This window comes from Myxine glutinosa, chromosome 1, assembly GCF_964187855.1.
Source record: "Myxine glutinosa chromosome 1, kmMyxGlut1.1, whole genome shotgun sequence".
Lineage (NCBI taxonomy): Eukaryota > Metazoa > Chordata > Myxini > Myxiniformes > Myxinidae > Myxine > Myxine glutinosa.
The window spans coordinates 171,142,259-171,168,642 of record NC_136261.1 but is presented as its reverse complement, the minus strand read 5'-3'; the positions used below and the strand labels follow the sequence as shown (position 1 = coordinate 171,168,642).

General features: G+C 46.5%; 1 protein-coding gene across 1 annotated transcript in view; it reads left to right on the top strand.

Moving 5' to 3' along the window:
• Positions 1-26,384, top strand: part of LOC137431133 (uncharacterized) — an 88,453-nt gene that overhangs the window by 50,813 nt on the left and 11,256 nt on the right. Inside the window, exon 7 of the mRNA XM_078771507.1 lies at positions 3,443-3,660. Coding sequence (XP_078627633.1) covers positions 3,443-3,660 — 218 coding nt within the window. The remainder of the gene's footprint in view (positions 1-3,442; positions 3,661-26,384) is intronic.

Genomic DNA, 26,384 nt, shown 5'->3' with positions numbered 1-26,384 from the left:
TCCAAAGTCATACCCCACCACACACAGTATGACTGACATCGATAGTCAGCTGACACTTGTTCCTGCAAGCCTTCAGATGTTCTTGAGACCGATTGTCAAGACAGATGAAAGAGTTGCCGTTTGGGGGCAGAATTTTATTAAGGCCTGTCGACCTCGGTCTGGAGTATTGCCACACCAAATGGGGCTTGCCATACAACTTGATCATAGATTTGGGTCAAAATGGATGCTCAACAAGTTCCACCGGCTGGGATACACTGAGTCTTACACGGAGACACAAAACTACAAATACTGCTTCCTTAATAGTAGGAGTGGAGATGATGTTCCAGATACTTCTGGCACTCTTGACACCATTGTGGAGGAAACCGATGAACAGATCAATGATGAGGTTGCGGTTGATGCTGCGCTTGAGGATCAATCAGTGATGACAGCCAAAGTGCCAGCCAGTGAAAGTGAATTGTCAAGTAATGATCAGGTGGTCTTTATGGAGGTTGGGGAAACAAACAATGCAGTCACTCAGTTTGTTGGAGACAATATAGATTTAAACATTGTCTCTATTCACGGAAACACTCCCTTTCACTCAATGGGTTGGATCGAAGTCACCTCTCCGGCACCACCTTTGCCAGATCCACAGACAACAGCAGCTTTCCCCCGGGTGAAGTTGAAGGCACTCGACAAAGCTAAGATCCTGAGAGGAACTGAAGTAAAGATTATTCCATTTACGAACAGGAAACAGATAGGAACGAACGCGATCATGTTTCTCCCCCTCGCTGAGCTTTCCTCCTCCCTGGCTCATGATCAGCCACTCCTCACTCCAGGTGACACACTCTGGGCAGCGGGGTGGGTGATCAAAGCCAACGATCCTGAGTTCCCACACTCCAACTGGAATGGCTGGATGAAGAGAATCCATGCTAATGATGCAAAGCAGAGCACACAGATCGAGTTCCTCCCAGTTATTGAAGGAGACCCTAATGACCTCAACACCATCTTCACCACTCTGAAAGAGTGCATACGGCGCGCTGGGGTCGCTATAGTGACCTTTGATCTTCCGATTTGGCTGAAGGCTGTGAATATAATAAAGCAGGCAAATATACCCGTCATTCCAAGGTTGGGTGGTTTTCACCTGCTGAAGTCTTATCTTGGATCAATGGGTAACATCATGGAAGATTCTGGACTACTAGATGTGATCCAGTTGATCTATCCTGGAAGTACGACTGCCAACCACATCATGGATGGAGGATGTTTTGACAAGGCAATCCGTGTTCACCTCCTCATCGATGCAGCCATCTATCAACACATCATGAAACTTGCCTTCACTGAGGAGGAGCGTGGTGACATGAAGACCTTCATGGAGAAGGTGGCTGATGGGAAGATGGGAGCCAGACACTCAGACCCAGTAGTGCCAGTGTTTGAGCAAAGGTTTGAAGAAACCTTCAAACGACTCGCAAAAGGAGGAAGAACACCTGCACTCTGGGTGGAGTACCACCACATGGTAGATGTGATCAAGGTCTTTATCAGAACCGAGCGACTTGCAGACCACAATGGGCATCTGTCCTGCATTGTTACCAAGATGCTTCACATCTTTGCCGCTGCAAGCCATCATCAGTATGCCAAGGGCGCACGGCTGTACTGTCAACTCATGAAGGAACTAGAAACTTTGCCTGCTTACAAAGACACCTTAGAACGTCTCACTGCCCACGGGAACCACGTTGTCCGTTACTCAAGTCATGAGTGGTCCGGCACATGGTGTGACATTTGCATTGAGCAGACATTAATGAAGGCAGCCAAGTCACAAGGTGGACTGAGCAGAGGAAGAATGAGAAACAGTTTTTCTGGCCACAAATGCTGGGTGCTTACCCTCAGTGAGCTACTTTGTGTGTAAATGTAAAAGTGAAAATATAAATGTTAACAATCAACTCAGAATCATGAAAAACCCTTATTTGACCCCTCATAAGTTACTTAAGGGCCGATTAAAAAAAATAAAAATTCTCGAAAATAATTTTGCGGTACCCGGGGGAAGAGAAGGAAGCGGTACCCATGAAAACAGCTTTTTTTCTGGGTTTCCCACGGGAGTTGAACTTCAACATTCATTTTAACACATGTTATTACACACCTTTACAAACATATTGGTGAAGAAATTTTTTGGTAACAATTTAGTTAACAGATTTGTGAAATATCTCATAAAATGCCCTTACTAAAGCGTTACGCCTCGGTCCCCCGTCGGTGAAGTGATGTGAGTTGACAAAGTGGAAGACGCAGGAAACATGGAAGAGTCGATAATATTTGCGAGTGGGTTGAAGATACACCCACACACCAGATTAGAAGTTAGTACTTCGCTTATTTTTCAAGATATTCCGCTCACAAGGATCAGACATACATGGTGGCGGCCATCTTGGATTTTGACGTGGCGACCCAATTTTCAATAGGGTTCTTCCTTATGCCTAGATACACCCACACACCGGATTAAAAGTTAGTAGTTCATTTATTTTTCAAGATATTCCGCTCACAAGATTCAACGCACGCACGCACATACGTACGCACGGACGCACGGAGGGGAAAACCATAGTCCCCCTTTCGCTCCGCGGTGCGACGGGGGACAAAAAAACAAACGGACACACAAAACATACAATAAAGGGAGCGGGACACAAGATGGGGGAAGAGAAGGAAGCACACAAGTACAACATTTGAGAGCAGGGACATCGGGAGATCTGTGGGAGGGAGAGGGCTTGGGGGGAGGAGGCATGGGAAGGCGGGAGGGGGTGGGAGAGGTATAAAACACATGGACACTGCTAGAACTTCCAGGAAAGAAGTCGGTATTTCAAAAAAAAGTGGATCTGGGGTGAATTAACGGGGGTAGAAAAGATCAAGGTTTTGGATGGGGGAAGATAAGAGATGGTGGTGAACAGCTGTTTTAAAGATCTGGGGGGAGGAGTGGAATTGAAGAGAGTGAGGGAGTTTGTTCCAGAGGCGGGAGTAAAGAGCAATGAAGGAGTGAAAGTGAGTTTATTGTGAAGTTGATTGAAGATGAGTTGAGTGAAGGTGAGTTTATTGAAGTTGGATATTTCCATATCAAGTTGAATTGAATAATCCTACTAGATTCATCGTTTTGTGGACCTCATCATATCTGTTTGGTTACATCCTGTGACAAAATCAGTTAGTTCAGGTGGAAAAACTATGGGGTTCAGGAGGTGGAATAGAGTCCTCCCAGGACTTGAAGTATCTACCTCACTTTTGGTAAAGGATCTCGTTTCATGGACGAAGTTGTGAACCTGTGTACTGTGTACGAGAGATAAAGTTTGTCGCAGTAAATTAAGCAGCAGCACCAAATTCTGACCCATATAATCAAGTGTGGTTGCAACTGATCTTGTGAAATGTATGTTGTGTTTTATTTCTTATTTTTTGCCTCAGTGAACCACCACTGTCCCCAAAATGTTCCAAACCGCAGAAGCGTGGCGATGAACAGAGGACGCATGAAAAGATTTGGCATCACCCATGTAATCAATACAGCACATGAAACCGGTATCTTCCTTGATGAGGCCTATTTTGAAACTTCAGGCTTTCGGTGTTTGGGTATACCTGCTGATGACTTTGTGAACTACGACCTGAAACCTCACTTCCATCCAGTGGCCGATTTCATTGATGAGGCCTTGCTTACGGATAAAGGTATGTTTCTGCCTCGTAGTTATTATCTTTCCACCATTCTTTCTGCCTTTCTTTCTTGTTGAGCAACTTTAATTATGCTTTTTTAATGTCCTATATGGTGGAATATCAGTGGACTTCCAAAGGTTCATCAAACCCTTTCATTCAAAGATAGCGCATTATTGTCTGTCAGTATGATCTCACATTTCTTATGACAGATTGTGTCTCAATGTAAAATCTCTCTGACTTCTTGCTTTCATTGTTGCAACAGAAAACAATGAAGCAGCATTTTTTGTTTAAAGTTCCAATTTATTCACTTCCATAATCCATAATTCCATAATTCACTCCACATAATCCACTGCATTACGTACATTGTAATAAACATTTAACAGAAGGAAAGGAGATGTAGAAAACGCAAATTTGCCTACAAAGCCCATACCACATCAGCAGACACAGATAGATTCTTTTCGCGGGCGTATTTGTGGTTTTTCACGAGATTTTTTTATTTTCCCTTTTGAATCATGAACCGCCGGGAACCGATCCCCCCCTTACCCATGGAAACAATGCCTCCACATTCACGGATTTGACATACGTGGCATTTTCCAGGAACATACAGTCGTGGCCACAAATATTGACACCCTTGCACTTTTTCAAATAATGCACCATTTCTTCGAGAAAATTGTTGAAATTTAAAAATCCTTTGGTATCCACAAATGTATTTCTTTGGTTTTCAGTGGAACAAAACAAAAAAAGCTGAAAAAATTACTAAATCTTAGCTTATTCCATACAGAAATCCTAAAATTGCCTGGACAATATTATTGGCACCTTTTTTTAAATAAGTTGTTTGAAATAATTAAATTTCAAGCAGGTGATTCTCCTTTACTTTGGAATTGAACTCACCTGTGGTGAGTTGCATGTGCCTGCAATGTAAAAATCACTCATTCAACCAGTTTGAATGGAGAAAAGGAGTCATTCTGCTGTTTTGTGTCACTGTGTGTACCGCAATGAGCATGGAGAAAAGAAAGAAAACCAGCGAATTGTCTGACGAGGTCAGACACAAGATTGTAGCCAAGCATGGACAATCTCAAGGCTACAAGTCCATCTCCAGAGACCTTGATGTTCCTGTGTATGCAATGTTGTCAGGAGGTTGAAGGCCCATGGCACTGTAGCCAACCTCACTGGACGTGGCCACAAGAGGAAACTTGAAACGAAGATTGCAGCGAACGATTGTTCCAATGGTGGAGAAAAGCACCCCGATCAACTGCCAAACATATTCAAGCTGACCTTCAGACAGACACAAGATACGACAGTTTCAACTCGCACCATCCGTCGCCAACTCAATGAAAGGGGGTTCTATGGTAGGAGACCCAGGAGGACCCCACTGCTAATAAGCCCGACTGGAGTTTGCCAAAACACACACAAAATTATGCAAAAAACATTACAGAAAACAAAATGAAGCTTCAAAGAAAAGAACACCTTCCCTTCAGTCAAACATGGAGGAGATTCAGTGATGTTTTGGGGTTACTGTGCTGCCTCTGGCACTGTGTGCCTTCAATGTGTGCATGGCATCATGAAATCAGGAGGTTACCAAGGCATTTTGGAGCACAATGTTCAACCCAGTGTCAGAAAGCTGGGTCTCCGTCGAAGGTCATGTGTCTTGCAGCAGAACAATGACCCCAAACACACTTCAAAAAGCACCCAGGAATGGTTCAAGACAAAACGCTGGACTGTTCTGAAGTGACCAGCAATGAGTCCAGATCTAAATCCCATTGAACACCTGTGGGGAGATCTGAAAACAGCAGTTTGGGAAAAGGCACCCTTCAAATCTGGGAGAACTGGAGCAGTTTGCAGAAGAAGAGTGGGCCAAACTGCCAGTAGAGAGGTTTAGGAAGCTCATTCATGGCTCTAGGAAGGAAGCGCTTGACTGCAGTTATTTTGTCCAAAGGCAGTGCTATCAAATATTAAGTCTCAGGTGTCAATAATTTTGTCAATGCCATTTATTTTTATTTTCTGATTTAAAAGGATATATTAAGTTCTGAATAAAAAACAAAGGTTCTGTAATGTTAACAGTGAAATAAAGAATTGTGGAGACCAAATACTTTTGTCAATTTAAACTTATTTTCAGAGAAAATTGTGAGTTATTTGTAAAATGTGCAAGGGTGCCAATATTTTTGGCCACGACTGTATACCCCACAAATGTCAGGATCTGACTGTACTATATCCAATCACAATGCTTTTTTTCCATTTTCACACTCGATGAGATCATCAGGTTGTACGTGAGTGTTACGTCCTTGTTTTCAGTGATGCTTTTGGTTGATGTTTCCATCAGTTTCCTGGAACTGCAATATTTATTTTCTTGCAGATGTGCCAGTGGATTACTGTATATACTTTGTTGTGCCTTTGTGTATACACCTGTTCTGACATTAGTTTTTTGCATCCTGATAGAAAGTGACTTGTGCTTTGTGTTTCTACCTCGCAGAACCTACACCTGTTTGATTGACTCAGTCCCACCATTTTCTTAAAGCCATTGGTGTACGGTGTAGTGTCCTTGGTCTTGTGCATTTTATATTATTCATTATCCTTCGCAGTTGAGCTGTCCTATTCTTAGCCATTCGAATGAGCCTTCGTTGTCTATCCACCAATCTGTCCAACTCTTTTTATATCCTCCTGCTCTTTTATCGTTCTCTCATTCGTCGGTCTATATCTGTTGATGTATCACTTTATATTTTTATTTTGTCATTTTTGCAATCTTTGGGGTTGCATTCATTGCTATTTCAGTTTGATTTGTGACTCTGCTATTCCAACCAGGCCTTATAATTTTTTTGCAAGGTGGATTAGGGATACCCTTTCTGTGTGGTTATTACCTTTGCCACCGAAGGTGGATAGAGGTTATGTTTTCACACCTGTCTGTCTGTTTGTTTGTGAACAGGATGTCTCAAAAAGTTGTGGATGGATTCAACCAAAATTTGGTGGAGAGGTTGGGTGTGTGACAAGGATGAAATAATTCAATTTGGGTGACGATCTGGATCCCGAATTGGATCTGAGAATTCTTTAATTGATTCTTCACCATTGAGTGATAAGGTTAAAACCGATATATAGCACGATATTGCAAAGATATGGATGGATTCGGACGAAACCTGGTGGACAAGTTGTGTATGTGACAAGGACGACCGGTCAATTGCTTACAGGTTAATGTTCTTACTTTAGGTAAGGCTTTGTTTTGAGGTTTTCAATTTAAACTAGAAAGCCACTCAGTAGAGCGCATACTCCCGCCGTGGGTTTATTTGGAATAATACGTTTTGTTTAACATCCCCTCTCCCCAAAACAATAAATGAAAAAGAAAGTAGGCCCTAACTGTCAGAGAATTTATTTTGATATGTCTCGGAATTGGAGGAGAAAAATATCATTGAAGAATAGGAATAAAAGCTTTAATGCAGTAAAACAGAAAAAATCTTTCCCAGAAAAATTCCCCAAAAAATTCCTGGATCTGGAATAATATCCTGAGCTTCACCAAAAACTAATCAATTCTTCCTCATCCCAAGGGCAATCATCCCACCAACTTTCATCCAAATCCGTTCAGAACTTTTCCAGATATCTTGTTCACAAACACACGAACACATGAGCATACGAGCACACACACACACACACGGACGGACACGATCGAATGCATTACTCCCTTGCGGGAGTAATAAACCTGAAAATCGCAGAGCCAGAACCAGAATTATTTATTTGGTCTGGGAAGCCCATGCGAGGTTTCTTCTTCTTCAGCCTCTCACACCCCTGGGTGAATATGCAATCTTTTTTTTTTAAAGTTGGAATTTTGCCAAATCTGTTTCATTCGTTTGTTAATATACTCGTACCTCAGCCATTGACAAATCTGGAATTATAATTTTATTTGAGGTTCAAATTAACCCGGGAGATTGTGTCAAACGATGCCTGCAACTCTGTACATGTGATAAATAATTATTAATCGTCCACAGTCGAAGACTCTTCTTCTTCACGCAATAACAACATCTAGCTTCCAGAAAGTACATCCAATGATCTTCAAATTTTGCACACTTGATACTCTTCATGACTTCTACTACAGTATGAAGTTTCATGGCGATCAATGAAGTGGTTCAAGAGATATAATTGTTTTTATTATTTGTGTTTAATTAACGATGTCTGCCAAACCACGTGATCTATCGCAAATTCCAAAAGGACATTTTAGTAGATTGATATGCTGAACAGATCTGTGAAGTTTCCTCTCGATTGGATCACAAATGAGGGAGGAGCTAGGTTTTAAATGTTTGTGCTTAAAAACGTCATAACTCTGAAACCATGTGATGCATGACGTCATGCTCGCTGACTGTGTTGTTCGTAATGGGTATGCGATTCTGCCTGCAAAGGTTGGCCTCGATCTGTTCAGGCGTTTTGGAGAAAATTGGATTTTAGTGTTTTTCACTCAAAACAATATGGCGGTCGAACCACGTGACCTGTGACGTCATAATTACCATAAAAATATTCTACAGACCGAGTCCTTCCTATGGTGAAAATTTGCTCTCAATCGCTCCAATTATTGCAGAGAAAATGGTTTTTAAAGGAAAACAGAAAAACATTCCTGAAAAAATTCCCAAAAAAATTCCCTGGATCCGGAATAATATCCTGAGCTTCACCAAAAACTAATCAATTCTTCCTTATCTCAAGGGCAATCATCCCACGAACTTTCATCCAAATCCATTCAGAACTTTTCCAGATATCTTGTTCACAAACACACGAACACACACACGCACACACGGACACGATCGAATGCATTAGTTAACATCCACATCCATAATGTTCTATAATTAGTATTATTCATAACGACCTTCAAAGTGTTAATGTAATAAATTTGGAACAACCATAAATGTTCAATCACTAATTATAATTGCTGTCAATAACAGTTTTGTTTTTGAAATGATGTAATGATCGATAATTCTCTTCATTGGCTTCTCCAATTAATTTATTAGAAAGGTAGCTTATAGGAAATACCGTTACAGGGTGGCCAAAATCACCAAATTTTCCACAGAATATCTTTAGGGTATTATGATTAATTTCAGACAGGTAGCCATCAAAAATGGAAAAGAAAAAATTTCCACAAAATGATACTGCTATTGATCATATATATATATATTGTAACGAATTTGAGAAAGTGTAAAGAATGTGAGAATTATGGTTTTGTTGTGTGTAAATGGCACCCTCCGTAATGTAAAGAAAGGTCGAAGCTCGTCCTCTTAGTTAATCCCATAAACCTACACACAGGGCACCATATATCCTTTTAAATAGTTAGTCCCTTATTCTATGTAGTTTAAGGATGTGTTTCCCAATAGTTTGACTCTTCATTGCACCGAATTAAAAAATAGTAGGTCCCTCCGACGCCCCATGGCATCTTCCAAGTGCCAGGTTTGCCAGGTTTGCCAGGTTTGCTGCAATTGACTCCTTTAGCCACTTTGCTGCTGCATTTTCATCTCCCGTCCACTTTGCTGCAATTGACTCCATTACGCACGAGGTAACCACGAAGAAGAAAGGCGTATCTCCACCTCGTCATAGAGGGGAGGAGTGAGTCGGCCCCGCTCATCCAACCCAGAACGAGGGGTTTGGCTTGAGAGGGCGGAGAGAAAACGATCGGGGAGGTTCGCAAAGGTTGAAGGGCGTGGCCTATATAACCCGCAGCGGGACGCTCCCCACGCCAGATGAGTTCTGAGTCCAAGATATGCGCTGGAGATGAGCAGGTGTGACCAAGCCGCCGTGATACGTGCCGCGCTGCAGGAAAAACGGACCGAGGCAACGCAAGGAACGCGTGACGCAGCAGTGCGGACAAAGGAACTTCGCCCGCGCAGTTTGGGACCGCGGGAGTTCGCACGACCGCGGCTTGGCTTCTTGACGGCGGTACCTTCTGGCCCGACCGTGCTCAGTCCCCGCTGAACCTTCCTTGCCTCTCAAAGCCATCCATCTCCAAGCGATTCATTCCTGCCTGCATTCCCCATGTAAGTGTGATCGTTCGTCTGTCTTTCACGTTGTCCTGGGGTATTAATTAAGCTTGTATAGGTAAGCTAATGATTTCACTGTGTCTCCTGCTCCTTCCATTTCCCTGTATACAACCTTGACTGCTCTTTTTGCTTGGCTTGTGTAAATAATTAATAAATCCTGTTATTCCTCCGTACTTCTTCTTCTTATTCATTCTCGTTCGGTCGCTTTAGTGGTTTCAATATTGAGTGTACGTGGCGCGATTTGGCCAACGTTCAGAATCGGGTTAGTCTTTGTTAACGGTTCGGGCCGCGGCTGCCATCCGCTCGGCAAATTACCATCGTATCCGCGGCCGCGAACGAAGCTGCTCACCGGCCTATCCGGAGGTCGCGGTGCAGCTTCAGGGACCACGTCGGTCAGTAACAAACGAGGGGACTAATCCCCCCTCAAAAGGGGAGCCATAGGTCGACGTCGGGTTCCGTAACAATATGTATATATATATATATATTTTTTTTTTTTTTTTTTTTACTGTATGTATGTATGTGTATATATATATATATATATATATATATATATATATATATATATATATATATATATATATATATATATATATATATATATATATATATATATATATATACAGACATACAGACTTGGCATTTAATATGGAATATTTTTTTTGTGGGGGTGAACTTACTTTTCAAGATGACTGAGAACCAAACGTTCATTGGAATTATGTTTAAATTATTCTAGATTTTGTTAATGTGACCTTTAAAAGAAACAAAAACCACATTTGACATTTCGAAACAAATAAATTGATCCTTGAAAGTGATGTAAACTGATATCGAACTCAATTCATGGACAGTACTGTGTTAAACTTCTGTACGTTTTCCAGAAGTATCTCTTTATTTTGCACATTAGCCAAAAAATTTTTGAACAAAAACAAAAGTTAAATTACGACTGGGATTACGGACAGTAAAATTACAGTTCAGTACTTCGTGTAACCCCCACGAGCATTCAGGAGAGCACGTACACGTTGAGGCATGCTGTTCATGAGATTTGCCAAGGTTTGGACAGGAATCGCTTGCCATGCAGTGACAATAGCCTGCTGCAATTCACGCACAGAGGTCGGTTGCTGGTCCAAGTGGTCGATTTGACGCGTTAATTCTGCCCACAAGTTCTCTATCGGATTCATATCCGGGGACATGGCAGGCCACTCCATATGCTCCACACCACGGTCAGCAAGAAAGTGTTGGATCATGCGAGCACGATGAGGCCGTGCATTGTCATCTTGGAAGACAAAGTTTCCTCGAAAGGCTGCACGAGCAAATGGAAGCAATGTTTCTTCCAGAATGGCCCTGTACCTGAACTGGTTCAGGTTTCCATTCAGAACAACCAGGTCAGTTTTGCCCCTTGCATGAAAAGCAGCCCAAACGGTCACCCCACCACCTCCAGCTTGGACTCTTGGCACGATACAATCTTTGTTGTAGGCTTCATGCACTTGTCTGCACACTCGGACGTGGCCATCTTGACGATAGACCAGAAATCTAGACTCGTCACTGAAGATCACGTGATTCCAGTGTCCTGGCTGCCATTGACGGTGCTCTCTGGCCCACTGCAATCAGTGCTGGTGGTGTTGTCTGGTCAGGCGTGGCTTTCTCAGGGGACGCCTGGCACGATAGCCTGCTTGAACCAGTCATTGGTTGACTAGCCTTCTGGATACAGGCACATTTGTCAGTTGCTGCCACTCAGCCCTAAGCCGATTAGCTGACTTGGTACGGCCATTGCGGACTAACCGGTGCAGCTGGCGATCATCCCTCCTTGTGGTTCTGCGGGGACGTCCTGGCCTCGGTATTGGAGTAGGGACACCCTTCTGAGCATTTAGTTTCAGGATCTTTGACAGCTGACCTTGAGTGATGCCATACTGCCGAGCAATAGCACGCTGTTTCATGCCAGAATTTCGTAAAGCCACCACTCCATGACAAACAGCATTGTCGAGTTGACGGACAATCTCCAGAGGAAGCAGCAATAACTTTTGGAGATGTGCAGCAGTTGTTTTCCACTAATACAGAACGCAACAACCCTTATATACCCGATTGTGAAGCCAATCGTCAAATGTACCTGTCCGTACATTTTGCCACGCTACCTGTGATATAATCCTGTTGTTGACTTCTTGCTGCGACAGACAATCAGTGACATGGTTCTTTTAACAAATAAATCACCAAAGTGTAAAAGAAACTCACCAGATTGATATTGTTACAGATCGCGGATTAAGATGTTAGTTACCGAGCGGTTTGGTATTGCCGCGACCTAACAGGATCCCTGACTCACCCGATTCACCCAGGACTTTGGCCGGATCGCACCACAGCTAGTCAATAGGGAAAAGACAAAGGCGACACGGATGTGAAGAAGAAGAAGCAGAAGACAAAAAGGTTTGAAATACCACTAAATTTATTCCTACTATTTACATGCTCAAAGTAACCAAGGAGAAGGAAAGATAATAAAATAATATACAGAAGGATTAGAGACACAGTGCAATTATTAACTTATACAGCTTAATTAACCCAGGACAGAACAAACAAAAGACACTGACTCACGCGGGGAATTGCAGGAATGGCAGGATGTGGATGGCTGGAGGGAGAGGGAGGTCCAAGGGGGTCCCGCAGCACAACCGGCGCGTTTAGCAGCCGCCGTTCAGGCCAGGCCCCACGCTGCTGTTTTGGCTGCTGTGTACGTCGCGTGCTTTGCCAGGCCTTGTCCCACTCGTCTGGTCCAAACCCTCAACTCTTTCTTGTTTCTCTCACTCCTCACCACCGACTCCTCACCGCAACCAACTGACCACCGACTCCTTACCACCGCAACCAACGCAACCACTGACCCTCCTCTGGCAACCGACTCAGACCAACTCCTTGTGACCAACTCATCATGTGCTTGTCAAAGTGGACATCTCTCTGGCCATTCTCAGAGAGCCTCCTCAGCGTCGACGAGTCTGGCATTTCACTCAGGCCGACTGGGACGGTCTTCAAGCAGCCATCAATCGTCTGGATTGGTCTCCCATCTCCACTGCCTCTGACATCAATTCTTCCTGGGAATTCTTCCAAAGCAAACTGATCTCTCTCATGCACAGATTTATCCCATCTCGCCTTCAATTGTCTTACCCTTCCTCCCGTCCATGGTACACTGAATCTTGTGGAGAGGCAGTTGCCCTGAAACAACTTGCCTTTGCCTCTTGGAAGGCTAATCCAACTGAAGGAAATCTCAGTTCCTTCCACCAAGCTCGGAACAAGTGTGTGTCTACCCTCAGGAGTGCCAGGAAGCACTATCTCTCCTCACTCAAGAATGAACTCTCAAACCTGTCTCCTTCCTCCAAATCCTGGTGGCGTCTGGTCAAATTCGTTTCTGGTGTTTGTTCCCCCTCCATCCCCTCCCTTACCTCAAATGGCCACACAGTTGACATCGCACGTGACAAAGCCGAATGCCTCAACTCTGTGTTCGCCTCGAAATCCTTAGTCCCAAACCCATCTCTCTCTGTTCCCACCTTTCCCAGTCGAACCCAACTGCTCCTGGACTCTGTGTCCTTCTCTCCTGACAAGGTGGAGGAGTTTTTGTCAAACCTCGACTCTGATTCTGCAACTGGACCAGACGGCATCAGCCCACGGGTCTTAAAATCCTGCTCTGCCGCTCTATCTCACCCTCTCTCTGTCCTTTTCACCCTATCTTTTGCTCAAGGCCATCTGCCAGCATCCTGGAAATCAGCTAACATTACCGCTTTACACAAAAAAGGTGCAAAAACAGATCCTTGCAACTACAGACCAATCAGCCTGCTCCCAATTATCAGCAAAGTCATGGAATCCATCATTGCTTCGGATATGAAATCTTTCCTCTTCTCCAATGGCTTGATCTGTGATCATCAATTTGGTTTCAGACCAGGTCACTCTACTCTGGACATGCTGCTTCTGCTGTCTCAACAATGGATGGAGGTCCTCAATGCCAAACAGGAAATCAGAGCTGTCTCCCTTGACATATCAAGGGCCTTTGATACGGTCTGGCACCCAGCTCTGCTCACCAAACTCTCCTCCTATGGTATCCATGGAAATCTCCATGCATGGCTTGCGGACTTCCTCTCTGGTGGTAGTCAACGTGTGGCCCTGAATGGATTTCTCTCATCTCCCCTTCCTGTTCAGGCTGGAGTTCCCCAAGGAAGTGTGCTGGGCCCTGTGCTTTTTCTGGTCTTTATCAATGATCTCTCTGACTCTCTGGAAAATCCTCTCTATCTCTTTGCTGATGACTCCACTCTCTGCCGCTCCATTCCTCTTCCCTCAGATCGGCAGTCTGCAGCCTCCTCACTCTCTGAAGACCTGGACAAAATCACAGACTGGTCAAACAAGTGGAACATGTCTTTCAATCCTGCCAAATCTCACTCTCTTACTATGTCTCTCCGAAAAGATCGACTGGACAACCCTCCCATCTACTTTCTCAACAATCCTCTCCAAGAAGTTCTGTCACTCAAGCTTTTGGGTCTCACTATCTGCCATGATCTTTCTTGGGAAAACCACATTTCCAAGCTGGCCTCCAAAGCCAGTCGCCGACTGGGCATCCTCCGTCGTGCGAAGTCCTTCCTCGGCACACCTGAGCTCCTCACCACTTACAAGGCTTTCATCCGCAGCTCAATGGAATACTGTTCTCCCCTATGGGCTGGTGCTCCTGCCTCACACCTGGCTCGGCTTCACGCTGTTGAATCCAAAGCTTTCAAAATCATTGGAATCTCCCGCGATGAAGCTATCTCTGAGGGCCTTTCACTCACTCACCGCAGGCAGGTAGGTGGTCTTTCTGTCTTCTACCGACTCCTCTCCGGCCTTGCTCCCCCAGCTCTCTCTGTGCTCTGTCCCCCAAATATTCCTACAGGTCGCACAAGATCTGCCAGCAACCCTCTGATGGTTAAACTGCCGAAATCTCGGCTCTCTGCTCACCTTCACTCTTTCATTCCTCTTTTCTCCCGCCTGTGGAACAAACTCCCACACTCCCTTCAATCCCTCTCCTCCCTCCAGGTCTTTAAAACAGCTGTTCACCACCATCTCTTATCTTCCCCCATCCATAACCTTGATCTTTTCTACCCCCACTAATTCACCCCAGATCCACCTTGTTTGAAATTCCAACTTATTTCCTGGAAATCCTGGCAGTGTCCATATGTTTATACCTCTCCCACCCCCCCCCCCCCCTTCACATGCCTCCCCCCCTTCACATGCCTCCCCCCCTTCACATGCCTCCCCCCCAAAGCCCTCATCCTCCCACAGATCTCTCGATGTCTCCATGTCTCTCGGTCCCTGCTCTCAAATGTTGTGTTTGTGTCCTTCCCCCTCTCTCCCCATCTTGTCTACCGCTCCCGATGTTATTTGTTTTATGTGTCTGTTTGTCTTTCTGTGTGATTAATGTTCGCTCTTTCACGAGCCTCGATCTTGTATACAAAAAAAAAAAAAAAAAAAAAAAAAAAAACTCTCTACTCACTTCCGTTTGTGCCTTTTATAGCGCCTCCAGCGATTACGCCGCCGGCGTTTTGGACACGCCCATCGGGGTGCTCACCTCGGCCCTGGTTGGTCGCGTGACCCTCGGGCTCCGCCCTGGATGACGACGGGCGGGCACGCCCCTCCTCCCCTCTGACGAGGTGGAGACACGCCTTTCTTCTCCGACTCAAAGCACATGGTCAATGGCGGTTATTGGAGGGGAGGTGATTGTGAATCGAGGGCTCAGCAATGACGAGAGGGGATGTAATATGGAAATGGAGGTTTTGGGGATGGGAAGGAAAGGGAGATTTTGGGGATGGGAAGGAAAGGGGATCTATTCTCTTTCACTGGTGCAATGGAGTATTTAAATTAATGGAAGACACAGCCTTACACTAATACACATAATAAGGATATAACTGTGAAAAAAAGATATATCGTGTCCTGCATGTATGTTTTATGGACTAACTACGGGAACGCCCTTTGACCTTTATACAACCACAAACGGAGGGAGGAGGGGTGATATTTTACAACAACCTTTTACAACAACATTTTACCACAACAATAAAATAAAAAAAACATTCTCATATCCACAACACTGCACCCTCCTCCCCTTAGGCACGTCCCGGGCCTATAACCTTTACCTTAGTGTGGCACGTAGGTGTAGTTCCCTCTACTTTTAACCTGACCCTGAGTGCGACAGTTTTAAAACATAAATAAATGTGTCCTGCTGCTCCATTGCACCCTGCCTAACAGACTTACGCCCACAGTTAACCGAATTGCGGAATGGTCTTCAAACTATACACTGACGGTGGGAAGCATTATTTACAATGACGCTATTTTTATTTACAAAACTAACCCAGGACCTGTGATTGTTCTTTCTGGGGGGGGGGGGAGACAGTCTGCTCTGCATCAATGCACCATGAAAGCACCTATAACGCACCAACACACCCTCAAGCACCAATCGGTGCAGTCACCACAGTTCATCAATAAAATAAATCCAACAACACCTAACCCTGCAGGTGATCTCTTGCTCTTCGGCTCCCTCTGCTGGTTATTATTATTTGGTCTTCCAGATGTTGTCATTCTTTTGCTTTGCTTACTGGCGGCCTATTTTCAATAAAGTGTGCCCAATGTGTCCTTTTTATTTGCTTTATTTATGGCCCACAGGGCCGACTATGTGTGGTTCACCTGTGGGGCATCGGTGCCCTGTGGCCAAGGTCCGCCAGCAAAATTTCGGGCCCTCATGGCCGGTTCCAGCAGAGGGGCCATGCCCCAACCCATGGGGTCCATAAGTGGTGCTCGGCCACAGGCATGTGGTCCATAATGTGGTGCATCGATGCAGACAGCTGGTTCTGAGAATTTCGGGCGCACAATGGCCGACCCACGCACGCTCCCCTCGGCGCCCAACGGCGCACAGGTCATGTGGGAGACAAAAGGGGAAAGACAATTGAGCGAGGGGTAAGGTCACAAGGGTACACATCAATAAGGCAATGCAAGGCGAAATGCGTACGGAGGGCGAAGTGAGAAAGCTCGTCCCTACCGTACGTCACCCCCCTGTCACCTACCCTACCCTTGCCCTTACCCCATATGTACAAAAATCTACACATTTACAAATTCGTCACTACTGTCACGTCTTCCCCATATTTCCCCTATACCAAATTCGTCTCCACAATCCCTCTACTTCAAAATTTGCCATCACCAAATTCATCATCAATCCTCATAAGGAGGCAGAGATGGAACTATGCACAATGTCACACCCACGTCATGATGCGTCTCACAATCCAAACATTTGCATCATAAAAAATAATCAAAACATGGCATGGTGTGGAGTACCTGTCACCTCAGGTGAGTGGATGCAGATGGTGCGAGGAGATCCTTCATCCTAACTATCCTCTAAATGACTTTAACACACTTTACACTACCCGGGGTTTCTCCCTGCCAATCCATTGGCCAACTTACACTATGGGTTCTAAAAACCAATTCCCATTGACCAAACTGTGGTGCTTCTCAATTTGGGGTCTCACTCCCCCGATTCATCTCCCGGTGCTCTCGCACAATTTCTGGGCTGCGACGTCTAGCTCTCCCAGCAGGTCTACCCACCTGCACACCTCCACCACTGTAGTTGCCACCCGAGCTTACCTAGCTCCTCACCCTAACCTAACTAACTGGGGACAGCCCCTCCTGGCTCTGTCACCCCATGGTGCCCTCTGGCACTGGGCTACCCGGGTCCGTCCTCCGGATCCTCGGGCCCCATCCACAACTACCGGCTCCCAGAGCCCACCTGCGGCCTCACCTGGCCGACATCCTCACAGTGGTGGAGTGCCCAAACCAACTACACACACTAACAGGCTACACGCCCAGCCATTTCCACAACACTAATGCACCCATCCAAAGACCATTCTTTCACCCGCACCACAGATGCCAATATCCAACCACAATTTACCTGTACCCTCTACCTAACACTTACTCTACCCGCCCCGGGTATCCGTGATGGGGGTCCACTCTTCCCCCATTCACACCTTCGCACCATCCACTCCACTCCACAATTTCCACCATACTCACTCCACGACCATCCATTCCTATACTCCATACCATTTATTCCATACACCTGTCCTTCATTCACCTGTCGTTGCACACCTGTGCAATCATACCTGGTGCCACCTGCACCCTCCTCCTCTTCCTGGACCAGTTGGTCAACACAACACACAATCACCACTACTCCCTCATACACTGCTCCACACACCTGTTCAGTTGCACACCTGTGCAATCACACCCGTTCAATTCTCAAACACACGGCATCATCTCAGCTAACTACTCCCCTCTGAAACTTGCGCTTCCCAGTCGTCCCTTTAAACTATTGCGCTCCCACGTCATTATCATCCACACTAAACTACCTGCGTCCCCACTACAGGTATCAGTCACTAACTAATCTTAACGTTACCTAATGTCATCTTCGCTAGATCCCTATCAATATCCTAACCCACCCGGGCTAGTTTTCACTGCCATCAACCCCATAAACTATAGCGCATTTGCCCCACTGTGAGGGATGGTGGATTTGCCATCCCACCACATCGGGGGTCTCTCACTATCAATTTTGTTCGTCCAGATTCCAACCAATTCAAAAATTTTCCATTTACTGCCAATTCTACTCACTTTTCTAAATTTCGTATTAAATCACTATCACTATCACCATCACCCGTCTTCTTATTACATCCTCTCGGTGCGCCAATTCACGTCTACAGCTCGGCTTCGTACAGCCGAGCCATGAACGCGGGTTCTTTTGTGCCAGCGGCTGGATACGTCCCGCATTCGTGGCAGGGACGGGGGCTTACCCGGGCCGAGATCCCACGCACCACCTCGGCGTGGAGCCATCCAATGTCCCGATCTCGACCTGCCGGCATGTCTCAATAGCAAGTGGTCGCCATGACGACCCTTCCTATCGAGCTGCCCGCTCCGCCTAGTGGAGCCCGGACGCGGCCGTTCCAAGCGAGGCACAGCGTGGATCGCGTACGGCGGTTCTTTCGAAACCGCCGTGGTTCGGATCCCCGCTGGTCCTCGCGGCACGCGAAGCTGCCCGACGCGCACCGAGGGCCCGATTCGGCTATAAGTCGCTCTAACCGCTACTCCGTTTACCGTCGATGTTTCACCTGGACGCTTACATGCATACGCTACCCCTTTCTTGCTCATACCTTTCCTTACACACCCAGGTACCCTCATTCTGCTCACCGACTTGGTCACACACCTGACCACCGAACACCTTGGCACACATTCGTCGCTCGCACACCTCACCAACACACCTCTTCGCGCCCCTTTCTCGGTCACCTCCTTTGTGACAATCACAGGTGTGCTCTCACCCGCACACCCAACCACGTGCCTCACTACCAATTCCAGCGTGCATTCCCACTCACGCTCTACCATTCCAGGTGTGCATCCTTCCATTCCAGGTGTACATCCTCGCTCACCTGCCACAACCAACTCACGCTCCGTGTCACTCTCACTACTCTCACCTCCACTCTCGGTCGCGCACTCACCCTTACTCTCGACAGCGCACTCTTTCCTCATGCACCTGTCCGTTACACACCTTTCTCGCGCACACTCTTCCGCACATTGTCCCGTTACACCCTCTGTAACACTCACCACAGGCATGCATTCTCCCTTACTCTTGACAGCATGCGCTTTCCCCATGCACCCGTCCGTTACACACCTTTCTCGCGCATCCTCTTGCGCACACTTTTTCGTTACTTCCTCCGTAACACTCACCACACCGCGCTTCCCTGTGCCCCCTCGCACACGCGCTTCGACCAACTCACTCTTGACGGCACACTCACTCCTCGGCGTGCACTTTTTCCTCACACACCCCATGGTCGGACATTCTCGCACACCTCTTTTTTCGCACACCTGACCTGTGGCACACTTCACCAACGGCCTCTCACGAACACCCGGATCCAAACCAATCCCCAAGCCGACTGAAGCTTTCCTCACATCATATACATTGCCACTCACCTCCGTACATCGTCTCCGCACCTCCTTTGCCACCTGCAAACTCTTTATTAGCGCTGAGGAAGCGCCTCTAGCGAATGACTTCCAGCCAGTGTAACGCGAATTCCTGTCACAGGAATTCTGAGATCATATAAGTGTGACGTGGCAGTTCCTGATTGGTTCGTGTTGGGGAACCCCTTCTCGCTGCCGACGTGACGTAAATTCGCGCACGCGCACTGGTGAAGCTTACTCGATCTTACTCGATCCCATATTACATGTACTTTCATTGCATACAAATTATACTTCCTCCTAGAAATTCCATGCCCGAACCTCAGCGCAATCCAAGAGGATTCACTTGTTTGGTTAGTGAGCATCACATCATGAGTTGAGCACCGACCTTGCACATATTCCATCACCTCCTCCTGGATTTCTCTTTTAGTTTCTGTTCGTCCCTTCTTAATTTCACTCACCTCTTCTTCCACTTCCTCTAATTTTTGTTTAACCTCTTTTATTTCTCGGTGCGTCTCCTCAAGTTCGTCCTCTAAGGCTACCGTGACCGTCTCTATGTGCATCCTCACCTGCCGGTCCTTTGTCTCCATTATCTCTGTCACCTCGTCCACCCTCATTGTCAGTTCCTCACGTACCATCTGACATTGCCTGTGTCGCTATCAAGTCATTTTTAATTTCTTTTTGTGTCGCCTTTAACCCTCCGAGTACTGCAGTGTTCCTTTGAACCTGCTCCACTAACTTCGTTTGTCCCTCTGTCAGCTGTTCCACCTCCTCCGTCAGATCTTCTATTCCCCCTTGTAACTTTGCCGTATTATTTCTCACTTCTTTCTCCATACGCTTCTCACCTCGCTTTACCTCCTCGCGTAGCCCCGAGACCTCCTCACCCACACCTCGTCGTATCTCCTCCTTCATCTCCCCCATCTCTTTTGTAGATGCCACCCTCATCTGTCCCAATTCATCCCTCTGAGCATCCAGTTTACTTTCTAACCCGATTTGCACTTCCTCTATCTGGTTTCCCATTCGTTTGGTTTCCCTGGCAGATTGTTCCCCTATTTCCCGCAATTTGTCCTCCATCCTATTTTCTAACCCCATTAACCCATTTTTCACCCCCTCTAACTGATTCTCCTGGGCAGCCATTCTATTTTCCACCCCCGTTAACCCATTCTTTACCTCTTTTATCCCATTGTCTAACCCCTCAAATTTCTTGTCTAATCCCTCACCGGTACCCCTCGCTTCGTCCCTCATTACTCCCAATTGCTCACTCTGAGCATCCATCCGGTTCCCCATTACCCCCATTTGGTTTCCCATTACCCCCAGGTCTTCACTTGTCTGGACCATGAGCGCCTTTATTTGTTCCATAAATAGGCCCCAATCCATCGGCGGCGCTGCTACGGTCACGGGCGCGGCTAAATTTGGCGCCACAATAATCATGTGCGCGAGGCCGCCATTTTGTGCGTCTAATACTCCCTCAACCGCCTCCTCATTGCTCCCCTCCATTTGATCCTGGGTTACTCCTAACCCCTCCTCTAGCTCACCCACCGGCATTCGATCGCCTTGACCAGCCATGGCGCGATTTCAAAATTCGGGTTTTATAAAACGAAACAAATTTCGGCCGCTCCAAATTTTGACCAAATTTTTTTTTTTTAATATTCGTTTTAAAAATTTGGTTCGGGCCTCGAATCCCACTCCCAGACACCAATTGTTACAGATCGCGGTTTAGATGTTATGATGACCGAGCGGTGGTGTATTTAACCGCGACCTAACAGGATCCCTGACTCACCCGATTCACCCAGGACTTTGGCCGGATCGCACCACAGCTAGTCAATAGGGAAAAGACAAAGGCGACACGGATGTGAAGAAGAAGAAGCAGAAGACAAAAAGGTTGGAAATACCACTAAATTTATTCCTACTATTTACATGCTCAAAGTAACCAAGGAGAAGGAAAGATAATAAAATAATATACAGAAGGATTAGAGACACAGTGCAATTATTAACTTATACAGCTTAATTAACCCAGGACAGAACAAACAAAAGACACTGACTCACGCGGGGAATTGCAGGAATGGCAGGATGTGGATGGCTGGAGGGAGAGGGAGGTCCAAGGGGGTCCCGCAGCACAACCGGCGCGTTTAGCAGCCGCCGTTCAGGCCAGGCCCCACGCTGCTGTTTTGGCTGCTGTGTACGTCGCGTGCTTTGCCAGGCCTTGTCCCACTCGTCTGGTCCAAACCCTCAACTCTTTCTTGTTTCTCTCACTCCTCACCACCGACTCCTCACCGCAACCAACTGACCACCGACTCCTTACCACCGCAACCAACGCAACCACTGACCCTCCTCTGGCAACCGACTCAGACCAACTCCTTGTGACCAACTCTCTACTCACTTCCGTTTGCGCCTTTTATAGCGCCTCCAGCGATTACGCCGCCGGCGTTTTGGACACGCCCATCGGGGTGCTCACCTCGGCCCTGGTTGGTCGCGTGACCCTCGGGCTCCGCCCTGGATGACGACGGGCGGGCACGCCCCTCCTCCCCTCTGACGAGGTGGAGACACGCCTTTCTTCTCCGACTCAAAGCACATGGTCAATGGCGGTTATTGGAGGGGAGGTGATTGTAAATCGAGGGCTCAGCAATGACGAGAGGGGATGTAATATGGAAATGGAGGTTTTGGGGATGGGAAGGAAAGGGAGATTTTGGGGATGGGAAGGAAAGGGGATCTATTCTCTTTCACTGGTGCAATGGAGTATTTCAATTAATGGAAGACACAGCCTTACACTAATACACATAATAAGGATATAACTGTCAAAAAAAGATATATCGTGTCCTGCATGTATGTTTTATGGACTAACTACGGGAACGCCCTTTGACCTTTATACAACCACAAACGGAGGGAGGAGGGGTGATATTTTACAACAACCTTTTACAACAACATTTTACCACAACAATAAAATTAAAAAAACATTCTCATATCCACAACAATATACTGAGTTAAGAAAGTAAACCCAAGTCAAGAAAAAATATATATTCCATATTAAATGCCAAGTCTGTATATATATATATATACATATACATATATATATATATATATATATATATATATATATATATATATATATATATATATATATATATATATATACAGTCACGTGAAAAAGTAAGTACAGTACACCCCATGTAAAGTTTAGACTTTTTCAACATGTTTCAACATACAGCTATTTGATCTTCATTTTTTTTTTTTTTTTTTTTTTTTGTATACAGTCAAGGCTCGTTTTGTATACAACTCGTTTTGTATACAACTCGTGTATATATTATACAAGGCTCGTTTTGTATATGTATATGTTTGTATACAACACGAGTCAAGGCTCGTGAAAGAGCGAACATTTATCAAACAAACAAATCAAACAAACAAGCAAACAAAGTATATCAAGAGGGGAGCGGTCGACAAGATGGGGAGAGAAGGGGAGGAAGCACACAAACACAACATTTGAGAGCAGGGACATCGGGAGATGTTTTTGGAGGGAGAGGGCCTGGGGGGAGGCAGGATAGGTATAAAACGCAAGGACACCAAGGACTTCCAGGAAAGAAGTCAAAAGTCACCTCAAAAAAGTGGATTTGGGGTGAAATTAGCGGGGGTAGAAAAGATCAAGGTTTTGGATTGGGGAAGATAAGAGATGGTGGTGAACAGCCGTTTTAAAGACCTGGAGGGAGGAGTGGGATTGAAGAGAGTGAGGGAGTTTGTTCCAGAGGCGGGAGAAAAGAGGAATGAAGGAGTGAAGGTGAGCAGAGAGTCTTGATTTTGGCAGTTTAACCATAAGAGGGTTGCAGGCAGATCTTGTGCGACCTGCAGGAATATTTGGGGGACAGAGCCCAGAGAGAGCTGGGAGAGCAAGGCCGGAGAGGAGTCAGTAGAAGACGGAAAGACCACCAACCTGCCTGCGGTGATTAAGTGAAAGGCCCTCGGAGATAGCGTCATCGCGGGAGATTCCAATGATTCTGAACGCTCTGGTTTCAACAGCGTGAAGACGAGCTAGGTGTGAGGCAGGAGCACCAGCCCAGAGGGGAGAGCAGTACTCCATTGAGCTGCGGATGAAAGCCTTGTATGTGGTGAGGAGCTCAGGTGTGCCAAGGAAGGACTTCGCACGACGGAGGATGCCCAGTCGGTGACTGGCTTTGGAGGCCAGCTTGGAAATGTGGTTTTCCCAGGAAGGATCATGGCAGATAGTGAGACCCAAAAGCTTGAGTGACAGAACTTCTTGGAGAGGATTATTCAGAAAGTAGATGGGAGGGTTGTCCAGTCGGTCTTTTCGGAGAGACATCGTAAGAGTGTGAGATTTGTCAGGATTGAAAGACATGTTCCACTTGTTTGCCCAGTCTGTGATTTTGTCCAGGTCTGCAGAGAGTGAGGAGGCTGCAGGCTGCCGATCTGAGGGATGAGGAATGGAGCGGCAGAGAGTAGAGTCATCAGCAAAGAGATAGAGAGGATTTTCAAGAGAGTCAGAGAGATCATTGATGAAGACCAGAAAAAGCACAGGGCCCAGAACACTGCCTTGGGGAACTCCAGCCTGAACAGGAAGAGGAGATGAGAGAAACCCATTCAGGGCCACACGTTGACGACGACTAGAGAGGAAGTCCGCCAGCCATGCGTGGAGATTTCCATGGATACCAAAGGAGGAGCGTTTGGTGAGCAGAGCGGGGTGCCAGACCGTATCGAAGGCACGTGATATGTCGAGGGAGACAGCTCTAATTTCCTGTTTGGCATTGTTGAGACATCCATTGTTGAGACAGCAGAAGCAGCATGTCCAGAGTAGAGTGACCTGGTCTGAAACCAAATTGATGATCAGAGATCAAGCCATTGGAGAAGAGGAAAGATTTCATATCTGAAGCAATGATGGATTCCATGACTTTGCTGATAATTGGGAGAAGGCTGTTTGGTCTGTAGTTGCTAGGATCTGTTTTTGCACCTTTTTTGTGCAAAGCGGTGATGTTGGCTGATTTCCAAGCAGATGGCAGTTGACCTTGAGCAAAAGAGAGGGTGAAGAGAACAGAGAGAGGGAGTGAAAGAGCGGAAGAACATGATTTTAGGACCTGTGGGCTGATGCCGTCAGGTCCAGTTGCAGAATCAGAGTCGAGGGTTGACAGAAACTTTTCCACCTTGTCAGGAGGAAAGGACACAGAGTCCAGGAGCAGCTGGGTACGACTGGGTATGGTGGGTACAGAGAGGGATGGGTTTGGGACACAAGATTTAGAGGCAAACACAGAGTTGAGGCATTCAGCTTTTTCACGTGCGGAGTCAGCTGTGTAGCCGTTTGAGGAAAGGGAGGGGATGGAGGGGGAACAAACACCAGAAACAGATTTGACCAGACGCCACCAGGATTTGGAAGAGGGAGACAGATAAGAGAGTTCGGTCTTGAGAATGGAGAGATATTGTTTCCTGGCTCTCCTGAGGGTGGACACACACTTGTTTCGGGCTTTGTGAAAGGAAATGAGATTTCCTTCCGTTGGATTTGCTTTCCAGGAGACGAAGGCAAGTTGTTTCTGGGCAACAGCCTCACCACAAGATTCCGTGTACCATGGACGGGAGGAAGGGTAAGACAACTGAAGACGAGATGGGATAAATCTGTGCATGAGAGAGAGCAATTTACTTTGGAAGAATTCCCAGGATGAGTTGATGTCAGAGGTGGTAGAGATGGGAGACCAGTCCAGATGATTGATGGCTGCTTGAAGACCGTGCCAGTTGGCCTGAGTGAAATGCCAGACTCGTCGGCGCTGAGCAGGCTCCCTGAGAATGGTCAGAGAGATGTCCACTTTAACAAGGACATGATCAGATGATCCGATTGGAGCAGAAGAAGAGCAGCCAACATTTTCAGGGAAGTTAGTCATAACCAAGTCCAGAAGAGAAGATGCTCCGTTGACTGAGATCCGGGTCGGGAAATTGACAGATTGTGTCAGTCCCAGTGAGTCGCAGAAGTCCTTTGCTGAGGAGCCATGGCTGGTGAGAGAGGTACCCACACCCAGCCAACTGGCATGGTGACAATTGAAATCACCACATATGAGAAAGAGAGAGTTGGGATGAGTAGAGAGAAGTTGGTCCATATTATCAAACAGCGAGATGTAGATGGAGACATCACTGTTTGGTGGATGGTACAACACACATATGAACAAGAGGTGGGAGCGAAGGGGAAGCCGTAGCCAGAGGTATTCCTGGGGGTGAGGTGGAGAGAGTGCAGTGCAGGGCAAGTGAGGAAGAGAGTTTTTGATGAAGATAGCAACCCCACCTCCAGGACGAGGCTCAGGTCTATCATACCGGAGGAGGGAGTAACCCGGGAGAGATACTAAGGAATCAGAGACATCATGAAGGAGGAAAGTTTCTGTTAAGCAGATCACGTCTGGTTTGACAGAAGCAACCTGTATGGAGAGATCAGTTAAGTTTGAACGAAGGCCCCGGATGTTTGAGGTCCATACCGTTAATGAAGAGGATGGGGGAGCATCGGATACAGAACAGGGGGGAGGAGGGGTAGGGTAAGATGTGGAAGAGGTGGAAGAGGTAGGGAGAGCTGTTGAAGGTGTGTCAGAGATTTCAGAATAGCTCGGAGAAAGGGAAGGATGGGGCGGACAAAAGGTTTGATGGTGATTGGGTGAGGCACAATGAGGTGTTATTTGAGGAGGGGGAAGAGCGAGGCAGAAGGTTGGGGGAGATGGAGGTGAGAGTTGGAAGGGGGAAGAAGCGGGGAGGACGCTTTGAGGAGGGGGAGTGAGAGGGGGGAAATTGAGAAGAAAT